The sequence below is a fragment of the Eublepharis macularius genome, chromosome 11 (assembly GCF_028583425.1).
Source record: "Eublepharis macularius isolate TG4126 chromosome 11, MPM_Emac_v1.0, whole genome shotgun sequence".
NCBI lineage: Eukaryota > Metazoa > Chordata > Lepidosauria > Squamata > Eublepharidae > Eublepharis > Eublepharis macularius.
Window position 1 is genome coordinate 27,742,436 of NC_072800.1, and position 25,942 is coordinate 27,768,377.

The following is a 25,942-nucleotide window of genomic DNA, read 5'->3' on the forward strand; positions in this document are numbered from 1 at the left end:
AGTTACACAAACAGTAGTTTAAAACCAGAATTTCACAGTGCTTTCCATACATTGCTACTAAGGCACAACATACGAGAAGTTATACATCTGCTCCTTTACAGAGTATTTGGAAGCATGCAGAGAGCAAATCCAAATCCAAAACAGCTTTTCCACAGATGCAATATTATATGCCCTGTGAACCAATGGGAATCTACCAAAAAAGAATCTCTGCAAAGCAGCTTTCCCAGCCAAAACTTTACCTCTTGCAGAAGAACTTCTCCATTGTTGTCCTTGTCAATTTCTTCAAACAAGTTAGGAGAGACGTCATCATGCCATATAAACATATAGCCTTCTGGCAAGCCAGCCACTAAGTCTAGCAATTCTATGTCAAAAACCAATACAGCACTACCAGGCACTTCTCCTTCTGTTGCAGTAAATGACAAAAATAAATGTTAGCCTTTTTAATATGGCACTGTTTTAGCTAACAAGAGTAGAAAAAGTCAACCCCGCTCACCTCCACTAAAAGCTCATTCTATAGCAAATACCAATTATAGTATTTAATCCAAGATACAGGAGAAATAGTATTTACTGGGTCTGAAGAAGTTTAATATAGTTGTTTTTCTGGTTCTTTAGTAGCTATTTGCAATCTATATCATTCATTTTTTTTTTTTTTGTAAAATTTTTATTGGGTTAGAACATTAATATTTTTACATTACATTGCATTCAATTATCCCCTAATTTTTCGTTTCTAACCCCCTCCCTTTCCCCCCCTTTTGTTGACTTCCAACAGCTTTCCCACCCTCTGTCCCTTTTCCCTTACTTCTATTAATTTCCTCTATCTAAAACAAATATATATTCTCCATTATATTAAGCAGTACATCTTTAACTCTTTTACTTACTATACATCCAAACTATACTTCTTTAGATAAACAATTTATCCCATTTTCCAGTTTTGAATATTTCTGTATGTCATAAACCATAAAAATTTCCCACATTTAAATCAAACAATTTGATTTGTTCTCTCTATATTAATCATTTCTTCTTTTTATAGTATTTCTATATAACTCATCACATTGTCAGTCATTTTAACTCTTCTATACATTCAGTTTGGTGCATATAAGTCTTATCAAGTAAAAAAAAAAATATTGTTAATTACTCAATCCTCAAGTTTAAACCGTTAATTATTCTCTATCACTATTCTATCAATTAACCTTTACATATCTATATATATCTCAATCAATTAATTAATCTAACTGCTTATAAATTCACATTTCTCTTCCTCCCCCGGTAAAGTCACCCCTCTCTTTTATACTTTTATTGTACTTCAGTAGTTCTCAAACTGCCACAGTTTTCCTCCCACCTCCCACTTCTTCTCCAGATATTGTTTCAGCTTCTCCCAGTCTGTGTTAAACTGCCCTGAGTCCAGATCTCTCAGTTTTCTTGTCATCTTGTCCATTTCAGCCATATACAGCAATTTGTAGATCCAATCTTCAATAGTTGGCACTTCTTGTACTTTCCATTTCTGCGCATACAAAAGTCTAGCTGCTGCAGTCATATAAAATATCAACGTCCTATGGTGGGCTGGGATTCCCTCCATTCCCAAGTTTAGCAGCAGGAGTTCTGGGTTCTTATTTATTTGAAACTGTAAAATTTCACTCATTTCTCTTATTATTTCCCCCCAGAACTGCCTAGCTACCTCACACGACCACCACATATGATAGAGGGAGCCCTCATGCTTTCTACATTTCCAGCATTTATTAGAAGTGTTCAAGTTTCCTAGCGCAATCTTCTTTGGTGTCATGTACCAACGATAGATCATTTTGAAAATGTTCTCTTTAATATTAATACATGTCGTTGTCTTCATTGTAGTTTTCCACAAGTATTCCCATGCCTCCATTGTTATTTCTTTATTAAAATTTATAGCCCATTTCACCATTTGTGTTTTAACTGTCTCATCCTCGGTATACCATTTCAACAGTACTTGGTATACCTTGGATATTCTTTTCTTGTCCTCTTTAAAAAGGGTCTGCTCTAGTTCCGAATTCTCTGTTCGTATACCTCCCTTTACAGAGTCCGAGTTATACAAATCTCTGATCTGTCTATACTGGAACCAATCGTAGTTCGGTGATAGTTCCTCTTGCGTCTTTATTCTAAGTTTAGACACTTCAGTTTTAGTTATTTCTTTGTACGTTAGACATTGTTGTTCATTATCAACAGCTCTCGGATCTATCACCTCGTATGGAACCACCCACAAAGGGGTTCCTTCTTGTAGGTAAATTCTGTACTTCTTCCAGATTGTATATAAACTTCTCCTTACAAAATGATGCAGGAACATCGAGTTGACCTTTACTTTGTCATACCATAGGTATGCGTGCCATCCAAAAAAATTTTTATATCCCTCTTGGGCTAATAGTTTCTTATTCTTTAATGTCATCCACTCTTTTAACCAAACTAGGCAGATTGCATCATGGTAAAGTCTCAGGTTGGGCAGTTGCATTCCGCCTCTTTCCTTTGCATCTTGTAGAACTTTTACTTTCACTCGAGGTTTCTTGCCTGCCCAAACAAAATCTGATATTTTCCTCTGCCATTTTTCAAATTGTTTAGAGTCTCTGATGATTGGTATTGTCTGTAGCAAAAACATTACTCTTGGTAACACATTCATCTTAACTGCTGCAATCCTGCCCAACCATGACAAATTCAGTCTATTCCATTTGATCAAGTCTCTCTCTATCTGAGTCCATAATTTTTCATAATTATTCTTGAACAAATCTATATTTTTTGCAGTCAGCTCAACTCCCAAATATTTCACCTTACTAGTTACTTCACAGTCCGTTGTTTCCATTAACAATTGTTGTTTCTGCTTAGTCATGTTTTTACATAATATCTTTGACTTCTTTTTGTTAATGAAGAAACCTGCCAAGTCACCAAACTCCTTGATCTTGTCTATCACTTTTGGCATGTTCTCCAATGGATCTTCTACGATTAACATTATGTCATCTGCAAATGCTCTAACCTTGTATGAATAGTCCTTTATTTTTATTCCTCGTATTTCCTCGTCTTGTCGTATTTGTATCATCAGAATCTCCAATACTAAAATGAACAACAATGGAGATAACGGGCAACCTTGTCTTGTTCCTTTACTAATCGTCAATTTCTTGGTCAGTTCATCATTCACTACAATTGCTGCAGTCTGGTCTCTATAAATTTCTTTAATTGCTCTGATGAATCTTTCTCCCAATTGTAGCTTTTCCATAGTGGCAAACAAAAAATCCCAGTTTAAATTGTCAAACGCTTTTTCAGCGTCTACAAAGAAGAAACCAACCTCTTTGTCACAACGCTTGTCATAATATTCAATAGCATTGATCACTGTCCTTAAATTGTCTCTTATTTGTCTGTCTGGCAAAAAGCCTGCTTGTTCCTCCTCTATGACTTCCGAGAGCCACCCCTTCAGTCTCTCCGCCAATATCTTCGTAAAAATTTTATAATCATTGTTAAGTAGTGATATAGGTCTGTAATTTTTCACGTTAGTCAGATCTTGGCCCTCTTTTGGGATCAATGATATATTCGCTTCACTCCAAGTGTCTGGAATTCTTTGATCCCTAAAAACTCCGTTCATCACCTCTTTTAGGAATGGTGCCAGTTCGTTGGCCATTGTCTTATAAAATTTAGCCGTAAGTCCATCTGGCCCTGGCGCCTTTCCTAGATTTGCAGATTGTATTGCCTTACTTATTTCCTCATCAGTTACTTCACTATTCAACTTATTTCTCCAAGCTTCCGAGATCTCTGGAAGTTTGGTTTTCTCCAAATATGATGCTATTGATTCTTTGGTTACTTCTTTTTTATTATACAGCTTAGCATAAAATTTATAAAAGGCTCTACTAATGGTAGTCTGCTCCAGGTACGTTTTATTTTCTTCACAGATTTTATTTATTATTTTCTTTTCCCTTTTCTTCTTCAATTGCCATGCCAAATATTTCCCAGGTTTATTAGCACCCTCAAAAGCTTTTTGATTCAGTCTTTTAAGGTTCCACTCCAATTCTTTATTACTCATTGCTGTTAACTGTTCTTGAAGAATTTTAATTTCCTGATGTATTTTCTTTTTCCCTGGTCTCTTTTTTAACTGTATTTCTTTGGCCTTTATTTTCTCCTCAATCTCTTGTCTTTTCTCCTCTTTCTTTTTCCTTGCTCTGCCATTTAAGTCCATTAGTATGCCCCTTACAACCGCCTTGTACGCATCCCAAACTTTACTGGTTGGTACTTCTTTATTCACGTTATATTGTATAAAAAACTTTGTCTCTCTTCTCAATATTTCCATATTTTCACTTTCCTGTAACAAGTCCTCATTTATTCTCCAGGCTTTCCTTTTTCTCCTTTTTCCAAATTTCCACATAATTGGATTGTGATCTGAGCCTACCATCGGCATTATTTCTACCTCCTTAGTCCATAACGCTAAGTCCTTTGAGGCCCAGATCATATCAATTCTTGATAATGTAAGATGCCTTGCAGAATAAAAAGTAAACTGTTTGGTTTTAGGATATTCTCTCCTCCATACATCTTCGAGAGTCTCTTGTTGAATCAACTCAAAAAAAAGCTTTGGCAATAGTCCTCTTTTCTTTTGTGCTGTTGTAGTCTTTTTATCTAGTTCCAAATCTGTCACTCCATTAAAATCTCCAGCAAGAATTATCTGGTCATATACAAGATCGTCTAAATGCTTCCTTAAATCCTCAAAGAAGCTTTCCTTTGCACCGTTAGGTGCATAAAGTCCGACTACCAACACTCTCTTTAAATTCCAATTACATTCCACCGCTACAAATCTAGCTTCCACATCTCTCATAACAAATTTTGGCTGCAGCTCCTCTTTTATGTACAACACCACTCCTCTTTTTTTCTTGTTAGAGGCCGCTACAAATTCTTTGCCCAATTTTCCAGATTTTAAATATTTTACATCCTGTTTTCTAATATGGGTCTCCTGCAAACAAACAATATCACATTTTTGTTTTAGTAGCCAATGAAAAATGTTTTTCCTCTTATTCGGTGAGTTTAGTCCATTTACATTCCAAGATAATACATTACACTCCATATTCATGGTTTTGTTGGTAAGTCTTTTTCATTGTCCTTGATAAATCTCTCCATCTCCCGCTCAGATCTGATGCGTCTTTTTGCCCCTCCAAACTCAAAGGACACTCCTTCCGGTAACTCCCATCTGTATCTGATATTCATGTCCTTCAAAGTTTGAATTAGCACTCTATATTTTTTCCTGTCCAGTAACACTGATCTGGGCAGTTCCTTCATTATGATAATCGTCTTGCCATCAATCTCCAATGGATCTTGAAATTGTTTTGTCACAATCCTCTCTTTCATGTTTCTAGTTGTAAACTGCACAATCACATCCCTTGGTAGTTTCCTCTGGGTTGCAATTCTCGAGTTCACACGTTACGCCACATCTAGGATAGCCACAATTTCCTCCTCCTCCTTCCCCAGGTAATCAGCCAACACCTCAGTCATCTGTTCTTGCGCTGACTTCCCTTCCACTTCTGGCAGACCACGAAAACGAAGCTGCTTCTCCATGTGTTTAGTTTCTGCAACTGACATCCTCCCCTTCACCAGTCTCATCTCTGTTTGTTGCGTTTCTATTAAATTCTCCATCGCGTCTTCTACTGTTTTAACTCTCTGCTGCGTTCCTTGTAATTCACTACTAATCGTTTCCACGCCTTTTTTCACTTCTGACAGCTCCGACTTTACTGTCTGTGTAACTTCTTTGACCTCTTTAATAAGCTCCAATTTCGTGTCCTTAAGTTCTTTCATCATGTCTATAAGCTTTTTGTCCAAATTTTCTATTGCCGATTGCCACTCTTTTTTCGACATCGTGGGGCTTGCTTTAGCTCGCTCCCACGAATCTGCTCTCTTCCTTAGCTCCGTGGCGTATGTTTAAACGTTTTCCTTTTTTCCAAATGTCCCAATCTTTGCCAAAATTAATTTTTTGTATCCAAAATGTCGGGCGTCTTTTCTCTATGGTTTCTCTATGTTATTGTAATCCAAGATGGCCTACTTCCTCTTCCGCTGAAGCCGCGACCCTTCCCTTTTCAAAAATGGCGATTCCCTACTTCCTGTCCGTCGGCAAGGGCCGCTTCCCTCCAGCCACTCTATTGTTGTTACGCACTTCCTGTCTCCCGTCTTCCCACAGCAGGTCTCGCGATGGTGTCTTTTTCCCACAGCTCCAAAACCACAGGTATTCAAAACAATAGTCCGATTTTTGCAATAACTTCTTTAAATTTAGTCTCTTTTAAAATACAACTCCTGCCGAGTCTTCACCTCCTTTTCACTAGTCTGTTGCAGTTTAAAAATCTACTTTCTTTCCTCTCTGTTTTTATCAATCTGTCCCGTTTCAAGAGATAGCGATCTTTACCTTCTCTTCAACTTTCTCGGGTTGTAATCGCTGTTTCGATCTTAAATTCTCCTCTCGACTTCCCTCCCCGATCGAAGCTTGGGTATGTAGGTCTTATGCCAGCCGAATTGGCCCCAGAACTGCCGCAGAGATTATAGCCGACCCGTCGCAAGGTGGGACCTCAAGGATTGGGGGGGAGACTCCTTGAGTAGAGCCCCCCCTCATCCGAGATCTAGCTCACCCTAGGGTCTTGAGCGTTCTTTGCCTGCTCCCCGCCTGAGAGCAGTCGGCCGCGGGTTATTTTCACCCCTCCGGCCGGTTAAAACGGCAGTCCGGTCAGCTCCGCAAATGGAGCTGCGTTAGACCTCCATGAATCCCAAACCGGAAGTCACAATCTATATCATTCAGATTGCCAAGTTGAGAGCAGAGGAAAAGAGCAAGGAAGGTATACTATGCCCACAGATTAATAAATATTTAAAGAAATTAAGACAGCTCAGAAGTGGCATACAGCAGAGAATGGTGAAAAGTAAACAGATCAATGTGGTGGTTTCATATACCTACCAACTCCAGTTTCTCCGTAACCAAAATGAGGCGGGATGATAACAGTTCTTCTCTCTCCTACACACATATCTGTCAGGCCCATATCCATTCCCAACACAACTTGTCCAAATCCTAGTACTGTATTATAGGTTTTGCCAAGGTTAAACCTGAAGGGGAAAAAATGAGCAATAACCCAAATATTCTATTAAAATAAGCATCTAGAAGACTGCAGGTTATTAAGTAAAGAGAGATGCTTTCTGTTTTAGGCTTGGATATGCTAATGATAATGCCATACTGCCTCCTAATGCATCTTTCTGGCACTTTTTCCTGCATATACATGATCTTATTTATATGATGATCTGATCTATTATCAGTCCCCTTCTAATGCATACATTGCATGTTGAGACCATACAGGATTATATGTTATGTAACCCCTTTTGTCTGTATTATCCTTCCCCTTTGCAACTTCTGTCTCTCTCACCTATTTTAACTGAGTGCTAAAATGTGAAATATTCAGCTTTGGTCCACATGCACAAAATGGAATATGACAAGTTTCCCCAAGTTGTTACTCCATTACACCTCATGCTTGTATAACTACTAAATGTCAAGTGATACTTACGTTGATTCTAACACAGTGCCATCTAGGAGTGAGGCATTGTAGTGGTACTTCAAGTAATCGCCTTTTTTGCTCAGTATTGAGCAGTTGCTCGGTTTGTAATGGGTTGTAATGGCAACCGAGTCTGAAGGATTGTGGAAGTCTATCACATGAATGTCAAAAACCAACACTGCAGATCCTGGAATCTTCCCTACAGTAATAAACAATCATATGAAAAGAAATCTCCCACCCTTCCACTCGCACTGATTAAACACTCATAGGTGAAACCTATTGACAATGTTCACAATGCAAAAAAATTAGACTTGTCTAAGAGCATTTCAAGGTTCCTGCTGAACTATATAGAATGGATTTAAGTTGTTTGGGGTATTTGACCTTTTCCCACAAATCTCACGCAAAATTTTAATGTACATCAAGGGAGTCCTGAACATGAGATACTTATCTAAAATGAACTTTACACGTTACACTTTGGAAAAATGCACAAGTCACCATATCTGAAATCACACTAGAAAGGCATCTACACTCATGCCTTCTCTCTAGGCATTTCCTTGTAAAGTCTGAAACCACTCTTAGATACCCATACGTTTAATTAATATGCTTCTATTTGGGGGTCAATAAGGTTCCAGCACTTTCTCAGTACCATGGGCCTCCTCTCTTTAGATGTCCATTTTTTTCAAAGCTGTATGAAACAACTCAAGTATATATCATGTGTGGGGGGGGGGGTCCAAGTGAGACCAATCTGGGTTCTCTTTAATCTTCAGTGTGTCAGGGGTGTATACTGGCCCCTTCATTGTTTACTTTGTATATTAACGATATGAGTTCTGCTGTTTCCACCCAGGATTGTTGTTCTCCATCTATTGTTAATGTGAAAGCTCCTATTTTACTTTTCACTGATGATCCAGTTCTATCAAGAACAACTTCAAGACTGTCTTCTCTGATAAAGACTTTTGTCTCTTACTGTCTGGAAGAAAGCCTGTCAACTACAAAAAATCCAAGGTTGTTGTTTTCAGTAAAAAAACTCAGGCACACAGTAAGTGGCAAATTCATGGTAACAACATCGAAGAGGCCTTCTATTTTAAATACTGCTGCTCAAGTTAAAAGATTAGCTACAGCGGCAACAAATATCTGTTGCTTCCTTTATTCATCTGGGGCTCAATATATTCCAGCTGCCCTTAAACTCTTAAATACCAAGGTGGCCATGCAAAGTTTATATGGGGCTGGTATTTGGATTGATAAAATAGGAGACCCCTTTGAGTCAATTCTCCTTAAATTCCTTGGACTCCCTCAATTCAGTCACCACTAGGGATGTGCAGGGACAGAAAGATTCAGTTCTCTCGCTTTGGAATTTCTGAAGCGGGAAAAAGAATCAGAAATAAGTGATTTCCGAACGGCAAGCCACTTTGGACACCACTTATTGCCCTGCTTTGGTATGCTCCGTGAAAATTCTAAGCACACCAAAACTTCCCACCCCTCTGCTTATTTCACCTGATGGGAGGGGGTTCCCTCCTCCCTCTCTCATCAGGTGAAATAAGCAGCGGCGGGACTTTCCACGCTTCAGCTGACTGGCAGGGAGGGGATGTCCCCTGCCGGCCAGCCAGTTTAACCAGCCCTTTCCATGCCGCTTGCAAGCAGCACAGAAAGGGCCCTTTAAACTTCAGCTGGGCAGGGGGGGGGCGGGGATCCTCCTCTGCAAGTCAGCTGGAGCCAGCTGTGGGGTTTGAAAGTACCCCGAAGCTTCCCAAAGCAACCTGAATCACTTTGGGAAGCTTTGATTTGTCATATCTGAATCGGAGCCAGATTCAGAAATTCCAAATCTTTACAAATCGGGTCCGATTCCGGTATTTATCCCGAATCAGAAACCTGAATTGCACACCCCTAGCCACCACACAAAAAGCCATGAGCATGATTAAGAACCATTTATTTAGGTATGACTATAACAGCATGATTTGTAGAGCATGATGCCCTTGCTCTACTTAGATTGTTGGTATTCTTCCATATGGTCAGCTTCCTAACTATAGCTCATATTTGACTGTTCCTTTGTGTTGGCACGCCTAAATGCTTTACCATCTCGAGTTCTGCAAGGGAGGTATTGTAGGGTACCATAATCTGTAGGGGTCACTTTGTAGAAAAAGAACTGCAGGAACTCATTAGCATAACATTAGCATATCTCATTAGCATTTGCCACACCCCCTGCCATCACCGGAAGTGTGTCAGAAGGCAACACCCAGGTATTTCCTGAAAATAAAGCAGAATGAACTCAAAGCAGCTTACCCTCTGGACAGCCAGCCCCAGCAGCCCTACTTGCACTCACTCACTAGTCACGAATGAAAATAAAGCAGCAGAATGAATTGAAGCAGCTTACTGCTTGAGAGCTAGTTTGGTGTAGTGGTTAAGAGCACGGGACTCTTAATCTGGAGAGCTGGGTTTGATTCCCCACTCCTCCACTTGAAGCCAGCTGGGTGACCTTGGGCGAGTCACAGTTCTCTGGCGCTCTCTAAGCCCCATCCACCTCACAGGGTGATTGTTGTGGGGTAATAACAACATACTTTGTAAACCACTCTGAGTGGGCATTAAGTTGTCCTGAAGGGTGGTATATAAATCGAATGTTATTATCGAATGTTATTATTACCCTCCTTTGGAGATCCAAGCCCAGCAGCCCATCTTGCGCTCACTCACTCACTCTCACGAATGAAAATAAAGCAGCAGAATGAATTGAAGCAGCTTACCCTCCTTTGGAGATTCTGGCCTAGCAGCCGAGCTTGCAGTCACTCATTCTCTCTCTCACACACACACACAAATGAAAATAAAGCAGCAGAATGAATTGAAGCAGCTTACCCTCCTTTGGAGATCCCAGCCCAGCAGCCCAGCTTGCACTCACTCACTCATTCTCACGAATGAAAATAAAGCAGCAGAATGAATTGAAGCAGTTTACCCTCCTTTGAAGATCCCAGTCCAGCAACCCAGCTTGCACTCTCTCTCTCACGAATGAAAATAAAGCAGCAGAATGAATTGAAGCAGTTTACCCTCCTCTGGAGATCCAAGCCCAGCAGCCCAGCTTGCGCTCACTCACTCTCTCTCATGAATGAAAATAAAGCAGCAGAATGAATTGAAGCATCTTACCCTCCTTTGGAGATCCAAGCCCAGCAGCCCAGCTTGCACTCACTAACTCACTCTCACTCAACTCTCACGAGTCACAAATGAAAATAAAGCAGCAGAATGAATTGAAGCAACTTAGCCTCCTTTGGAGGGGAGGCAGAGGGGAGGAAAAGGAATCACGTGGGCGCAGCCAAAACCCACGTGACCACTTTTCGGCTCTACTGGAACGCCATTCTGGCGCATTCCCCCTCCAAATGACCCGATAATCTGCGAGACTATGTAACTGTGGTCTAGGTAGTGTGGACACACTATATCATGTGACTTTTGAATGCCGCTTTTTTCTGAGGCTAGGAACCTTAATTTTTCCTTTGCTCCAAAATATACATATGGAGACGTTATCTATGTTTTATTAGAAGATAACAGTAGACTCATCACACTCAGTTACAAAAATTTATGCACTTTTTTGCAGCTGTTTAAACGTAGTCTAGTTTTTATATTTTTGTAGTCTGCTTAAAACTAGCAAGTTATGAAGCAGTATGAGGTAGAGAGTAAGAGAAAACAGACTCCAAGAAACCAATACCAATGAATCAATGTGACGTGTAGAAGTGTTAAGTGACTACACGTGTGATCTTGCACTGGGACTAGAGCTTTCTTCATTATACTTGAAAACAGCTCCCTTTAGAAGAACAAAAATATAAACCATGTATTATTGTTATCCTTAAAAGTAAAATGATCCTGCCTCCAAAAATTTTGTCAGAATACAGGATACTGATGCCTGTGAAAGAACCTCTCTCTAGCCGTACATTTTTAAAATTTTCCAATAAATAAATTCAGAGTTTGATAAATGTAAATATATCCATCATAATCATAATGGGTGGGATCCTAACTCCTTTAATGCTTTGTAACACAAGCAAGGAGGCATCCTTTTTCATTTCTCAAAAATGCTATGCTGCAAATCAAGAGATTTTCACATGCAAAAGCCATGCAGGATGGGAAGTGTAATATGGAAGGGCATTGGGTGCCACCGAGTGAAAAAGCTGGCTGGATACAACCCAGTATACAAAACATAAAAATACAAAATATTCATTTAAACAGAAGAATGTAAAGACAAGTGAATAGTTACATTATTAAATATATTCTAATACTATCTCCTCCTTTACCATGATTGATGGATCATCCCGAATCCAAAAAGTAGAGCAGGTTCTTACAAATTTGTCAAATGTCCAAGTTTTCCATGATCACGTATCTCATCCATACATCACTACAAACCAAACTCTACCTATCTACTGTCTTTTTTTCCTGCAGTCACTTGCTGTTTCCATACTTGGATTAATGTCATTCTGGCCTCAATAATTTGAATTTAAACATTTTAAAAATATATGTCTGTGAGAAATCTATCTATACGTTTTAATCTGTTCTTCCTCCAAAGACTGCCATATATGGTTTATCCTCCACCTCCAATTTTGTCCTGTCAACTTACGAGGAAGGTTATGTTGAGTGAGAAAAAGTATATGACTGGGCCAAGGTCACCCAGCAAGCTTCATAGCTGAGAGGGGATTTGGATCCAGGTCTCCTCCATCCTAGTCTCCCATCTTAATTTAATGACTGCAGAATATTCACTGGCCCCATGCTGAAATAAAATTCAAATATGCTGAGTTAAAAGTTGTACTCGCCTGTTCCCTCTTCGCCATATCCAAGGTGAGGTGGGATTGTTATTCTCCGTTTCTCTCCAATGCATACACCAAGCAAGCCTTCATCCATCCCAGCAATTATATAATTTTTCCCAATGTAGGTGTCATATGTGTGGTTTCGTGAATAACTACAGAAAAGACACCATTTTTACTGAAATCACTATCAACATGAACACTTCCGTAACTCTAAGAGTACTACTGCTGTACTGAAGAACTGTAGGTTACTATGACTACTTTCAACAAAGTATGAGCTACTGTTTTTTAACCTCAAAAAGCTTTCAATATCATGGATCATCTGCTAGCAACAGCAGAAACCCAGTAAGGCTAGCTATGAGAATCTGAATGAACCATTTGTAGACCAGGCATGTAAGGTAGATGGAAAGGACTAATGCTGCTCTTCCATTGAAGCACCAGTCCTGAGGAAAGCTTCCACTCGGGGAAAATGTGTGAGACATGGCCAAGGATTTCAAATTGAGTCTCCAACAGCCAAGTTCAGTGCTATATCCATTGCACAGTGACGTATTCAAAGTGATAAGTATTTTAATACTTCATTACTTTCCCAGAGTGAGAGCACTTATTCATGAGGGAGAGAATGGAAGGACAGAAATCACACCCAAACAACTATGTCTGCAATGCAACTACTTGATTTCCACACGCTTCCTGTTACATAGTTGCTATAGTTGCCTGGGCCATTTCCTCTTCAGGAGTGCTTCTGGGGTGGGTCACACTGTCCATTCTGACTGATGGGGCCCCTTGGGCTGGTTGGCCAGCCATTCTCCCACCATACAGAGTTTTAGGAACTGTGTGGACAAAACTACCTAATTACATAAATGAATAGACAAGCTAGAGGCCTGGTTCATACAGCAGAAGGAGATGACAGAATGGACAGTACCACTTCACACTGCAGGGGAGGGAGTATAGTTTGGAAAGTCCCTCCACCTACAAGACTAATTCCCTACAAGTGTAAAACTGGTACCTCATGCAATGGCCTAAGCTAGAACCCTTCTTCCTGTTGTGCTAATTTTTCTCTTGATGCCAAGAGTTTGTACCTGGAAGAATATTAAAAAAAACACACAGTTTGCCCTCACCTGCAGTCTGAAATGGTACAGCTCATTCTACTGCCTTGTTCTGCAGCATGTATACACCAGGCCGCGAACAAAAGCAATTGGGATACTGAAAATTAGTTCCTGCCAGCCCCAGTAGTGGGCTTATTTCTATGACAGTCACCTAGTGGTCCTGCTCTTGAGGAGTATCCAGTGGAACCAGAAAGAAGTTGATGACTGCAACAGACTAAAGTGCCTGCCAGTAGGTAAAAGCAGTCCATACCAAACAGCCTTGAATTGCCCTCCACGGTGGTACCAATATATGCCAGCTTCATCTTTCTCCTTTGCATCAGCTATACACAATCACAGAGTTGAATCCCATCTAAAATTTCCATGTGTGTGTAGGGAGCATTCTTGCCAGTTTCCCCTCCTACAGCAGACCTCTGACTTGCTCAGCTACTCCCTGTGATCCTCTGCCCCTAGTAGCAACATTTCAATGGACATTTTGCGCCACTAGGGGTGGGGGGGGGAGGTGGGAAAATTGCACTTCAGCAGATGGAAATCCTGTCTGCAGAAACTGTAGGCAAGATCCAGGCCCATATATACAAACCAGCAGATTCCTTAGGCAACAAGCTGGGAATCTCCAGGTGTTGACAGCCCCTACATGTTTCAAATCCTTTGGTCTGACTAACAAAATTTAGAAGCTGACAAAGCTTCGATGCATGTCAGATAACTGCCCTTGTTTGCAGCATATGCTGGGAGTTCAGAGAAATGGCATTTTTAATGAGTCCCTGCCACTTAACGGAACAGGTATGATACCTGGTATTTACCTGCTCATTAAGATAAAGCAGCCTGTTGCTTCAATCAACACATGTTGCTGAAAGGGCATCTATTAGTTCATTGTGAGCTTGCAAAAGTAACGTTCCGAAGAAATTATTGCAACAGAAATAGCAAACGAAGCATTTAAAGTGTGGACAGATAATCTGATTTGTTCTCAATATATTTGTTTTGACATCCTGTGCTAAAAGATGTCACGTGCACACAGAATTAATATTCCATTACACAAGATGTTTTACCTTGTACCACTTTGACTATGTATTTTCTGTTTTAAAAAATGCAGCTTTCTACAACACTGATTTCCACTCTTTTAAAAAATCGCTTGTGGCTATCAAAGAGAAAAAAAGGTCAGTTCCAAGAATCAATTTCAATGATAAGGGAAATTTCTGCGCCAGATTTAAAAAATACTCCACCCAAATAGCCTGCTGAGGACATGTGCATAAATGGGAAGTAAGAACTTCATTCTCATTTAGTCAGGTCACCTGGAATCAAACAGCGTGCCATCCAGAAGGGTCCCATTGTAATGATATCTGAGGAAGTCCCCTACTTGGCTTGTCCGCTCACAGGGTTCAGGCACGTACTGCTTCTCAACACTGATGCCATCTTTGGGATTGTGAAGGTCTAGGAGAGCCACATCAAAGACCAGAGAAGCCTGACCAGGAATTTCTTTACCTAGGAGTGAGGTGGACAGTGAACATGCAAGTGAGTGCAAAACACACAAAGCTGCCTTATTCTGAATCAGACCATTGTTCCATGAAGATCAGTATTGTCTACTCAGACTGCAGCCCTTCAGGGTCTTAAGTAGAGTCTTTCATGTCACCTACTACCTGGCCCTTTTAACTGGAGGTGCAGGGGGTTGAGCCTGGGACCTTCTGCATGCAAAACAAAGGTTCTTCCACTGAGCCACACCCCCTCCTTAACAATTATGAAATAAATGTGTGCAAGCCCTCATATGCTCCCTCAACTCCACATCTCTTCCATGCTAACATGATTTCTTGCAACTTCTTAAGCAGATACATTTATCACCTAGTATGCTACTCACAGTCACCTTCTAGAAGTGACTTTTAATTATGCTTTTTGCCCAATCCTTTTTCAGCAGCGGCCCTTGATTTCACTGAGGCTCATTCCAACAGCCTGCACATGGGTGAAATCAGCAGCAGCCCAGCCCACACACAGGCTCTCTCTGTGGTGGCCCCTACCCTGTGGAAAGGCCTGCCTGAGGAGGTCAGGAGAGCCCCCACTGACTAAGCTTTCCACAAAAGATGCAAAACTGAATTATTCAAAAAGGCTTTTATATTGTAGGGAGGGGCTCTCAGATGCTTAAGGACCATAGACTTCACTGCTGTGTAGCCTTACGTGCTACCTGTTGTCTTAAATATGTGCTCCTATGAGCAACTTGTGCTTCATGTGGTCTAACGTCAGCCCTAGAATTGCTTATGTTCTGTTTCAGCATTTCTTCAACTCTGTATTGGATTCTTACTAATGCTATGTCTTTGTAAAATTATGTTTATTTACCCTATGACATCGTTTATGGAAATGTCCTTGAAACTGATGGTACTAATCTCACACAGTGTAATCCGCCTTGAGTCTCAGTGAGAAAAACAGACTATAAATGACATAAATAAAAATAAAAAGGGCATCCATAGCAATGCAGCCTTAGTCCTGCTCTGCAATTGTTGACATTACACCTGGGTACTTTGCAATGTCTGAAAAAACACATTCTTCCAGGCAGATGTTTTAAGAGCTCAGTGCAGCATAGGCTAGTGAATTGTGAATAGTACAACCACAGAATCTATCAAAGTAAGAAATTCTACATAAAAAATCCATGGGCCCAAATCAATGGACTATTAAGCAGAGACACTATTTTAGGAGGGGAGCAGGTCCTCTGTGTTCCATCTGCTTTACTTGTTCCTGCTTTCCAACTGCTTAAAAATCTAGGGACATCCTTAGGTAATTACATTCAGGCAATTCTACAAGATGCCTGTGTTTTTAACATTTATGAAAATGCACAACCTCTCACTTAAACTGGGTGTAATATTGGCTATTATCATATCCATTTAGTATAAAACTCCATTCAGATTATTATCATGAAACAGCAAAAAAATCTTTTTCTCTTTCCTCCCACCTTCCCCTTAACAGGGTTGTTCCCACATTCAAAAATAAACAACAACACAGTGTGTTGATGTGTTTCCAGTTCAAAGCACTTCCTTCCCACAAGAACTTATTCTTGATGGAGCCCTTTCGCCAAACAGAAAGAAAGAAACTTTAAAATATGGTTATTTTACTAATAGCAGCACTGTTGCTTCATTAGTCAAACAAATGGTTCTTTAAGAGATAAGAAATAAGTTTCTTCATTTGCAACTGGGATTTCTAAACAATTTTTTCCTTTGCCAATATACTGAATGTGTCTGTATTTGTCAATATTTTGCTTCCTACACAAAACACATGACAACACAAGATAATGCAAAAGTATCTGGTGGTTTATATTTTGAAGTAGAGAAAATAGGGATAAAGCAAGCCAGCATTTACCATCTCCATCTTCTCCATACGCCAGGAATGGCGGCACTGTGATGATGCGCTTTTCACCTACGCACATTCCTAGGAGACCCTTGTCCATACCAGGGATTAGCCAGCCAATTCCCACATAGGTGTCATATGTTCGCATCCTATTGTGACTGAAGGTACAAATAAACTCAAATTACTTGAGAGTCAGTTTATTTTTTCTAATGTTGGGAGAAATGGGGGAAACCTGAAAGTTTTGGATAGAATAAACAGTATTGGTTTTATTTTTTCCATAAACAACTAAACAAAACCTACATAAAAGTAACAATACTTTAATTTTTCAGTCACTTATTTCAATCACTGTTGTTCAATCACATGGCTTTAAATGTGTAGAGCTGGCTTACATTGGGCTAGATCATTCTTCCATCTAATCTATTCATCTGCTGTGACTGGCAGTTACTCTCAAAGTCTCAGTCATGCTCTTCTCTCTACTGCCAACAATCTTTCATTCATATTTTTGCAAATAGTCCAATACAGTATATGTATCTCCACCGGCTGGTATGTGCATACCCACACATATTTACACCAAAAAAAATTAGTGCAAAAGGAAAACGTTTTAACTATACCTGGAGTCAAACAGTGTCCCATCTAGAAATGTGCCGTTGTAATGATACCGTACAAAATCAGACACCTGAATTGTCCTGGTGCAATTTCCTGGCTTATAATAAGTCTGAATCTGAATCTGATCTTCGGTGTTCCAAATGTCAATCAAAAGCACATCAAAATGAAGCACCGAGTTTGCAGGAATGACACCAGCTGTGGGCACAAAAATACACTGAGCTAGAAAGAATTCAGTATCTCCATAAAGTATTAATATAACAATCACTTTTGCTATCTTGTTGGCGAGAAGACGGGTGGCCTAAAGAAAGGACCTTCTCAGTCATGGCTCTAAAATGAGGGAATTCCTTCCCAAGGAGTTTTGTCCATCCCACTCAATCACTGTCTTCTGCCAACAGAAGAAGACTTTTCTACTTTGTCTGGTGTTCATTTACGGACCCTCCTTTTTCTTTTTCATTGCAGTTTTTTAATATATACATACTCCTTTTCAGGGCTTTTTTTCTGGGAAAAGAGGTGGTGGAACTCAGTGGGTTGCCCTCGGAGAAAATGGTCACATGGCTGGTGGCCCCTCCCCCTGATCTCCAGGCAGAGGGGAGTTGAGATTGCCCTCCGCACTGCTCCAGCGGCGCGGAGGGCAATCTCAACTCCCCTCTGTCTGGAGATCAGGGGGCGGGGCCACCAGCCATGTGACCATTTTCAAGAGGTTCCAGAACTCCATTCCACCACATTCCTGCTGAAAAAAAGCCCTGCTCCTTTTAGAGTTGACTTTAATTTCTTTTTGAGAGCTCTAATTGGGCCGTTTCAAATAAACAAACTTGCATTAAGGGGACATTGTCCTTGTTTGTACTTCTATATTTAAAACTTTAAAAAGAAGCTTTGTGTTTACCATGGCATATGTACTGTGCAAAGCCAGGCTAGTCATCAAGCACATTTGAAATGAAGCATGAGCAAGTGCCCCATCCTATTCTTATTTACATTCAATTTTATGATTAAACAAATAACAACAAAAATACCCTTGCAAGTTAATGGCTTAATCCAGAAATACAATACTTTTGCAATACAGATAATCATGAATAATTCCACGATACATATATCACAATTCATCATGCCTCAAGCCTATGATGTTGATCCTGGCTAGAGCATTCAGTAAAAAAAATCACAGGCTTTTGAATACTGATGCAAAGCAAAGGTTGCCGACTTTTATCCCTGACAATAGATGCCACTTTTTAAACCAGTAGCTGAAGTAGGAGAAAGGGCAGTGCCAGCTCCCTGCATGCTGTGATGCTGTTCCTCTGCACTGAGAATTCCTTAGGTGCAGCATACCTAGAGACCAACTTCCCACTGCAAGCCAGGGACAGAGGTAGGTGAGAAAACCATGAAAGAAATGGGCCAGGGCAGCCATGGAGGAAATACAGCTGCTTCCCCTTGCTTTAGCCAGAGAGTTAAAGAGTCTGCAAATTCCCTCCTAATCGCTTAATTTTAGTTCACTTAAAGGCGTCCCTAAAATGCTTTAACTTACAGCGTTTAACAAAAAAATAACATAAGAGAATTCGATCACGTCTCACTCTGCTTGCGGCTTATGACCACAATTATAATGGCAACATAAATATAAAAAGACAATTAAAAACATGAACAATATTCCCTTAATGCAAGTACTAAATGAACAAAAGGGTTTTTTTTGAAAAATCAGTTGTTTTCCCTAATACCTAGAGCTTGAGGGAATCTCACCCTCTGATTTGGAAAGTTGGTTTCAACGTTACTTCCCCACCATCCTCAAGACAGACAATTTAGTACTCCCAAGCAAGGCAAATGTGCTAGTAACAAAGTGCAATCCTAAACCGAGTTACATCCTTCCAAGCCCTTTGATTTCAATGGACTTGGTAGGGTGTTTGTTCTAACTCTACAACAGCAAGGAACGTGCAATGTTGTAACAGGCCAAGAGGGGGAGGAAGAGGACAAACTCAGATGTACAATCAGCAGCCAGAGACTAGTACAAAAGGTGAGTCATTTGATCAGGCCAGAGCTTATACAATGGCAAAAAGAGCAGAGTCCTCCTTACTGCCTAGAGAATAATTTCCAAACTGTGCCAAGAGATAACTTACAAGACTGTTGTGGCACAACTTAGTATATAAAAGGAGGTTGTCTGCTGTATCTCTGCTTAATTTAGTGCTCTAGCTCTGCCTCCTTCCAATCAGAGGTAGGTAATTTCTGCATCAGACATGACTGGATCCATGCAATTGTTCAGTCACTCCAAATATAGTGATGCAACAGCATTACTTGTCTCCAGAGGATACTGCTCACTGTGCCTCTGCATGCATACCTGACTTGCCTCTTGCCAATTATAATAATTGTGCTTATATACTGCCCTTCTGGACAGATGAGTGCCACACTCATAGCAGTGAACAAAGTCAGTGTTATTATTATCTCCACAATAAAGCTGGGGAGCTGAGGAGGGGCTTATCCAAGGTCACCTGCTGAGCTCATGGCAGTAATGGGATTCGAACCAACCGAGTGTTGATTTGCATCCCAACCACTTAACCACTATGCTGTTAAGCATTAGTAGCATGCAGACAGGAAGGAGAGGCTCCTCAAAGGGTGGCAACAGCCTACTCTAACACACTAAAATAAAAATATTTTTCATTGCCAGAATGAAAAATCTTTCTGATTTTAATTCAGAAAAAAATGGGAAACTCAGACTGAGATCTTGGCACTGCCCCCAGATTCTCCAAGCTGAAGTGTCACATTATACAAAACAAATATTGGCTGAAATAGCAACAGCAATTTGCACTGAGGAGTGCACTGGACAGTTTTGCCATCACATGTTCCCTGTAATAATAGAGCTGGCAACTTACATTTTGTAATAAAAGCAGAGAATCGGTGGGGGGGGGGAGAGGCAGTCTAAGAAAAGGTGTTGCATACCTCCAGGACTAAAAACAGAGCTAAGTCATTCAAGACTTGCATATATTAATTCAGTCTCTTTGCAGGCAGTAATAAATCCATGGCTCACAGGCTTGGTGAACTTTTTACAACTTTTTGAAACTATGGGTTGGCTCTAATGGTTCTCTTCTGCTAGCAGTGGTGCTTTCTTCTGGTACAAACTACTGAAACCTGGGCATGGCTAGAATGAATGAATGAATTTATTTGCGGTCAGAGACCATAACAATGGCAATACATCCTTAGCAATCAATAGAATAGTTAAATCCTGCGTAAAAATGTAAAGGATATAAAAAAATACATTTAGCATTTAAAATCTTATCTTAAAATGTATAAAGTTCTCTGGGAACCGCAGGAATTCTAATATTTAAAACACTGACATTAAAATAGTTAAAATCATAAAAAGAGCAGGAGACTATGCACGGCTATTCTTTTTATTATGGAATTTAACCAAATAGAGACAGAATTTGGCTATTTGCCTGGAGATAGTTGGATTTTCATCAGTTAGCAGTTTCTCCAGGCAGGCCTTATTTGCCTCTGCAATTGGTCTGTCTAGGAGTGGGGAAATAAACTTGTCCCTGTAGACTTGATGGAAAGGACAGCGAAAGAACATATGAATAAGTGATTCCACTTCACCAATGGAGCAATGGCAGCGTCTATCCTCATATGGGATCTTTCTATATTTCCCTTCAATTACCATTGAAGGGGTAACTTCACATCGGGCCCGGGTGAAAGCTCTTCTATAAGATGGGACATCCAAATGAGTGAGATATCTGGCCATACCCATAACATATCTGGATTCCTTAGGGGCCATAAAATGAGGAGATTGAGCTAAATCTCGTTGGCGCTCTATGTTTCTCACCCTTTGCTTAACAATACTTTTTGCCTGGTCACTGCCCTGAGTCAGTAGGTCATCAGGCGAGAGTCCCAATCTTTCTAGGTTGTTCTTAACCATCCGCATCCACCTAGGATGGTAAGGATCTTGGTTTATTAGAGGGAGAAGGCCTTTTTGATTGTTATATATCTTGAGCCACTGATAAACAGAAGATAGCAATATTCTGGATTCAATTCTCATTTGGCCTGTTTCTAACCGTAGGAGGGCATTTGGCACTCCTGGGGGTACCTGTAAGATGGCACGGATAAATTTGGACTGAATCTTCTCGAGAACTCACAAATTATCAGTGGATATACCCAAATTAATACCATATAGGAGTTGCACAAGGGCTTTAGCTTGATACAGCTTCAGTGCTGCCACGACATATAAGTCCCCCTTAAATCGAAAACATCTCAAGATAGCATGCACCGCCCTTTCAGCTCTCTTCGCCATCAGATTACAGTGTGCTGTATTAGCCCCTGAATCCTGTATAACTACCCCCAGGTAGATAAATTTATTTACTTGAATTTTATTCCCTTTCATCCTCCAGGATCGCTTCTTGGGGCGTCTGCCAAATGCCATCACCTTTGTTTTATCAAAGTTGATTGTTAGGTGTTCTTTGTCGCAGTATGTTGTGAATCTATCTAGCACCCTTTGGTGTCCTAATGGGGTCCTGGCTAATAGGACTGCATCACCTGCATAGAGCAGAACTGGTAAATGGTGTGAAGATACCATTCTTCGACGGATGGAAACTGAGGTCAGTCATATATTTCACCATGTCACTGACGTAATAATTAAATAACACGGGGGCCAATAGGCAGCCCTACCTAACTCCTTTAAATGTGTTTATTGCTCCAGTGAGTAGTCCCTGCCGGTTACATCTCACTCTAAGATATGATTCCTCATACAGGGCACGGATGAGAAATAACAATCTTTTATCTATGCTAGAGCCCTCTAGTTTTTGCCACAATCTCTGTCTAGAGACAGAATCAAAAGCTGCCTTCAAATCAATGAAGTAGCTAACCCAAAGTATAATCCCGTGTATAATTAGAGTCTTATTTCCATAAACATACAATCAACAATATATTTAATAGAGTGTTTCTATTTTATAACCAGGACTCCTGTCACATATTACAATACAGTTATAATTTCAATCTTTAGGCGTCATACATACTCCAACCAATCAATTAAAGTGTCTCGTGCTTCAAATCCTATTTTTTATACTTTTAAAGTGCAATTGCTTTTTAATATCACTTGACACAATTTGTCATATATGGAGTCAATTTCGCCTTTAATCCTCATTCAATATGTGTGCGGTCCACGGTTGATCCCAGACACTGTGTAGGTCACAGAAGACATGTAGACCTGGTTAGTATTCTTTAGGTGTACATGCAGTATTCTGTGACTATATTATTCTCTAACGGACGGTCCAGATTCCCATAGAGTCCGTTTCCAGAGATCTTTCTCAAAGAGCACAGTCGCTGGAGGAACATACAATAACTGGTTACACATGAAGTACATGTATTATTATACAATTCATAGTTAATCATACTATACATTTACAATTTTATTACTCACTCAGAATATCCAATATCCTCTTTCATGTTAGTTTTCAATACATATCTTCTTGCTAATTTCCTTTCGTCAATTTCCTTCATGTGTATACCATCAGTTTAATCGTCATCTTATCTACAGATCTGTCTCCACGCCCAAATTGCACCTTATCCCTTCTTAAAGTGATCCTGCATCTATCCCAAAAAACAAGTAAAATCATTCTCCATGTTTAAGCCCTTAGGTATAAGAGTGCCAAGTCTGTGTATCCAAAATGTTTCTTTTTGACGTAGCTCTTTTATCATAGGCACATGTCCTTGTCTCCGGAACCTGAATAAAATAGTAAAAACCATATCCATGCTTCTGTGTTTTTTCTCTTGATAATGTTGCACTAATGGGGCTTCCAACACATTGTTCCTAATTCTAGATTGATGTTCACTCAGTCTTGTCTTTACAGAACGTACAGTACTTCCTACATATAGTAATTCACATGGGCATTTTATCAGATAAACCACCCCCTCTGTATTACAATTCACAAAATCATTTATGGTATTAATACCCAGTTGTTTTACCTCTTCTCCATTCATAACCAGAGGACACTGTTTACACCTCCCACATTTATACATTCCTTGTGGTAAACCCGTATCCATTTGTTTTAGATGGTAGTTCAAATCTGAGTGTATAATCCAGTCTTTGATGTTTTGTGTTCTTCTAAAAGCTACAAGAGGAGGTGTTCCACAGCCTGGAATATCGTTAATTAGGGGCCAAAATTTCAGAATTGCCTTTTTGATTGCATAGGCTTTATCACTATAATCAAAAACCCCCACGACACATTCTCTATTTTCACGCTTTTTAGTTGTTAATAAATCCCCCCTTGGTGCTGCATCAGCACGTTGCCTTGCTCTGCGTAAAACCCAGTCGGGATATCCCCGATATTTAAGTTGTTCATAAAGGGTATCACTTTGAGTAGTATAGTCCGCGTCTCTAGTGGAGTTTCGTTTGAGTCGTAAAAATTGTCCATACGGTAAATTGACTAATAAGTGACCAGGATGGAAAGACTTGTAATGCAGTAAAGAGTTTTTATCCGTTTTTTTCTTAAAGGGTCTCACTGCCAAAGAACCATCCCCTCCTTTGTAAACTGTCACATCTAGGTAATTCACTGATTCTACACTAGCATTCCAAGTAAACTTAATGTTGGGGTGTACTTGATTCATCCATTCCCCTAATTTTTGAATGTCAACATTTTCATTGGTCACTAGGAGAAGGTCATCAATAAAGCGTACAAATATAATGATGTCCTTCCAAAAGGGATTTTGGGCAGGATTACAAAAATATTGATGTTCTAAATGACCCATAAAAAGATTGGCTATACAGGGTGCTGCAGAGCATCCCATTGCAACTCCACGGACTTGGACAAAAAAACTATTTTCTACTCTAAAGTAATTATTTTCTAATATTATTTCCAGAAGGGATATTAGAAAAAAGGTAGGTGGATGTTTGTTCTCCCGTTGATTCAAAGTTTCCATTACCACTAGGCGTGCCTCTTCTAAAGGAATGTTAGTATACAGTGAGGCAACGTCTAGTGTCAGAAATATGGCCCCTGCTGGTAATTTAAAGCCCTCATATTTTCTAATAAAATCTCCTGTATCCAGCAGGAAGGTAGGGAGTTTCCTTACAAAGTTCTGTAGAAAAAAATCAAGGTATCTAGATAACGGTTCCAGCACCGAATTACTGCCCGATACTATTGGGCGTCCAGGCGGTGGAAAACCTTCTTTATGAATTTTTGGTAGTATATACAGAACTGGTGTTCTAGGGGTTGTGTTAATTAACCCTTTATGTTCCAGTTCTGTAATATGTCCTAGTGCTAGAGCTTCGTCTACGGTCACTTTAATCAAAAGACTTATTTTCTTGACAGGATCCGTAGGGATAGGTTGGTAGTCTAATTCGTTGGACAATTGTCTATTTAATTCCATCATATAATCTTTTTTGTCCATCACCACAATAGCACCCCCCTTATCTGCTTCTTTTATTATAATCGAGTCATCTAACATTAAGTACTTCAAAGCCAATCTTTCTTCCCTGGGTAGGTTGTTAAACCTGGCACTTTTTCGGGCTTCTATGGTGTTGATCTCTTTTAATAGCATTTTCTCAAAAGTCTGAATATGTGGATTATTGATAGGTGGGTTGAAGGAGGAACGTGTAGAAATCCCTGTTTCTACCCGTGTGGACACCGTGCCACCGAAGAATGCTTTTAATTTAATTTGTCTTACCAATTTGAACACATCTATTCTAGTTTGAAAATCATTATACCGTGGAGTAGGGACATATCCGAGACCTTTATTTAGGGCTGTTATTTCAATATCCGAGAGGATTCTACTAGAGAGGTTGACCACTAGGTCACTCTCCTCCATTATTGTCATGTTCGTCTCCCCCTGTTGGATCGACCCCCTCGTAAAAAACGTCCCCTATTACCATAAGTAGGTGTCTTATTTTTGGATTGTACGGACATAGATCTGGTAGACATACCCTCCTCTACCGATGTGTCCGTTTCCTCCCCTTCTGTAGTTTCCATATCTGAGGAGTAAGTTAGGGGGGTAGACCACGAAACCTTCTTTCTCTTGGTGTTATCCTCATTCCACCAACTATATACACGTCCCGTTGCATAATCTCTATTGTCCCTTTGATACTTTTTTACTTTAATTTCTCTCATCTTGTTTTCAAAATCTTTTACTTGTTTATCAATGTCTCTTATTTTATTTTTAAATTGTTCCTCCTCAAAGCTATTCTTCAGTTTGGATTTAGAGAACAAACTGAAGAATAGCTTTGAGGAGGAACAATTTAAAAATAAAATAAGAGACATTGATAAACAAGTAAAAGATTTTGAAAACAAGATGAGAGAAATTAAAGTAAAAAAGTATCAAAGGGACAATAGAGATTATGCAACGGGACGTGTATATAGTTGGTGGAATGAGGATAACACCAAGAGAAAGAAGGTTTCGTGGTCTACCCCCCTAACTTACTCCTCAGATATGGAAACTACAGAAGGGGAGGAAACGGACACATCGGTAGAGGAGGGTATGTCTACCAGATCTATGTCCGTACAATCCAAAAATAAGACACCTACTTATGGTAATAGGGGACGTTTTTTACGAGGGGGTCGATCCAACAGGGGGAGACGAACATGACAATAATGGAGGAGAGTGACCTAGTGGTCAACCTCTCTAGTAGAATCCTCTCGGATATTGAAATAACAGCCCTAAATAAAGGTCTCGGATATGT

The 25,942-nt window shown here is 40.0% G+C and overlaps 1 protein-coding gene across 1 annotated transcript in view; it reads right to left on the reverse strand.

Annotated features, from left to right (window-relative positions):
• The window catches only part of FKBP9 (FKBP prolyl isomerase 9), a 45,087-nt gene that overhangs the window by 1,386 nt on the left and 17,759 nt on the right, over nt 1-25,942 (reverse strand). Inside the window, exons 3-9 of the mRNA XM_054991343.1 lie at nt 17,313-17,502; nt 16,714-16,859; nt 14,667-14,856; nt 12,287-12,432; nt 7,524-7,710; nt 6,926-7,071; nt 240-403 (exon numbers count right to left, since the gene is read on the reverse strand). Coding sequence (XP_054847318.1) covers nt 240-403; nt 6,926-7,071; nt 7,524-7,710; nt 12,287-12,432; nt 14,667-14,856; nt 16,714-16,859; nt 17,313-17,502 — 1,169 coding nt within the window. The remainder of the gene's footprint in view (nt 1-239; nt 404-6,925; nt 7,072-7,523; nt 7,711-12,286; nt 12,433-14,666; nt 14,857-16,713; nt 16,860-17,312; nt 17,503-25,942) is intronic.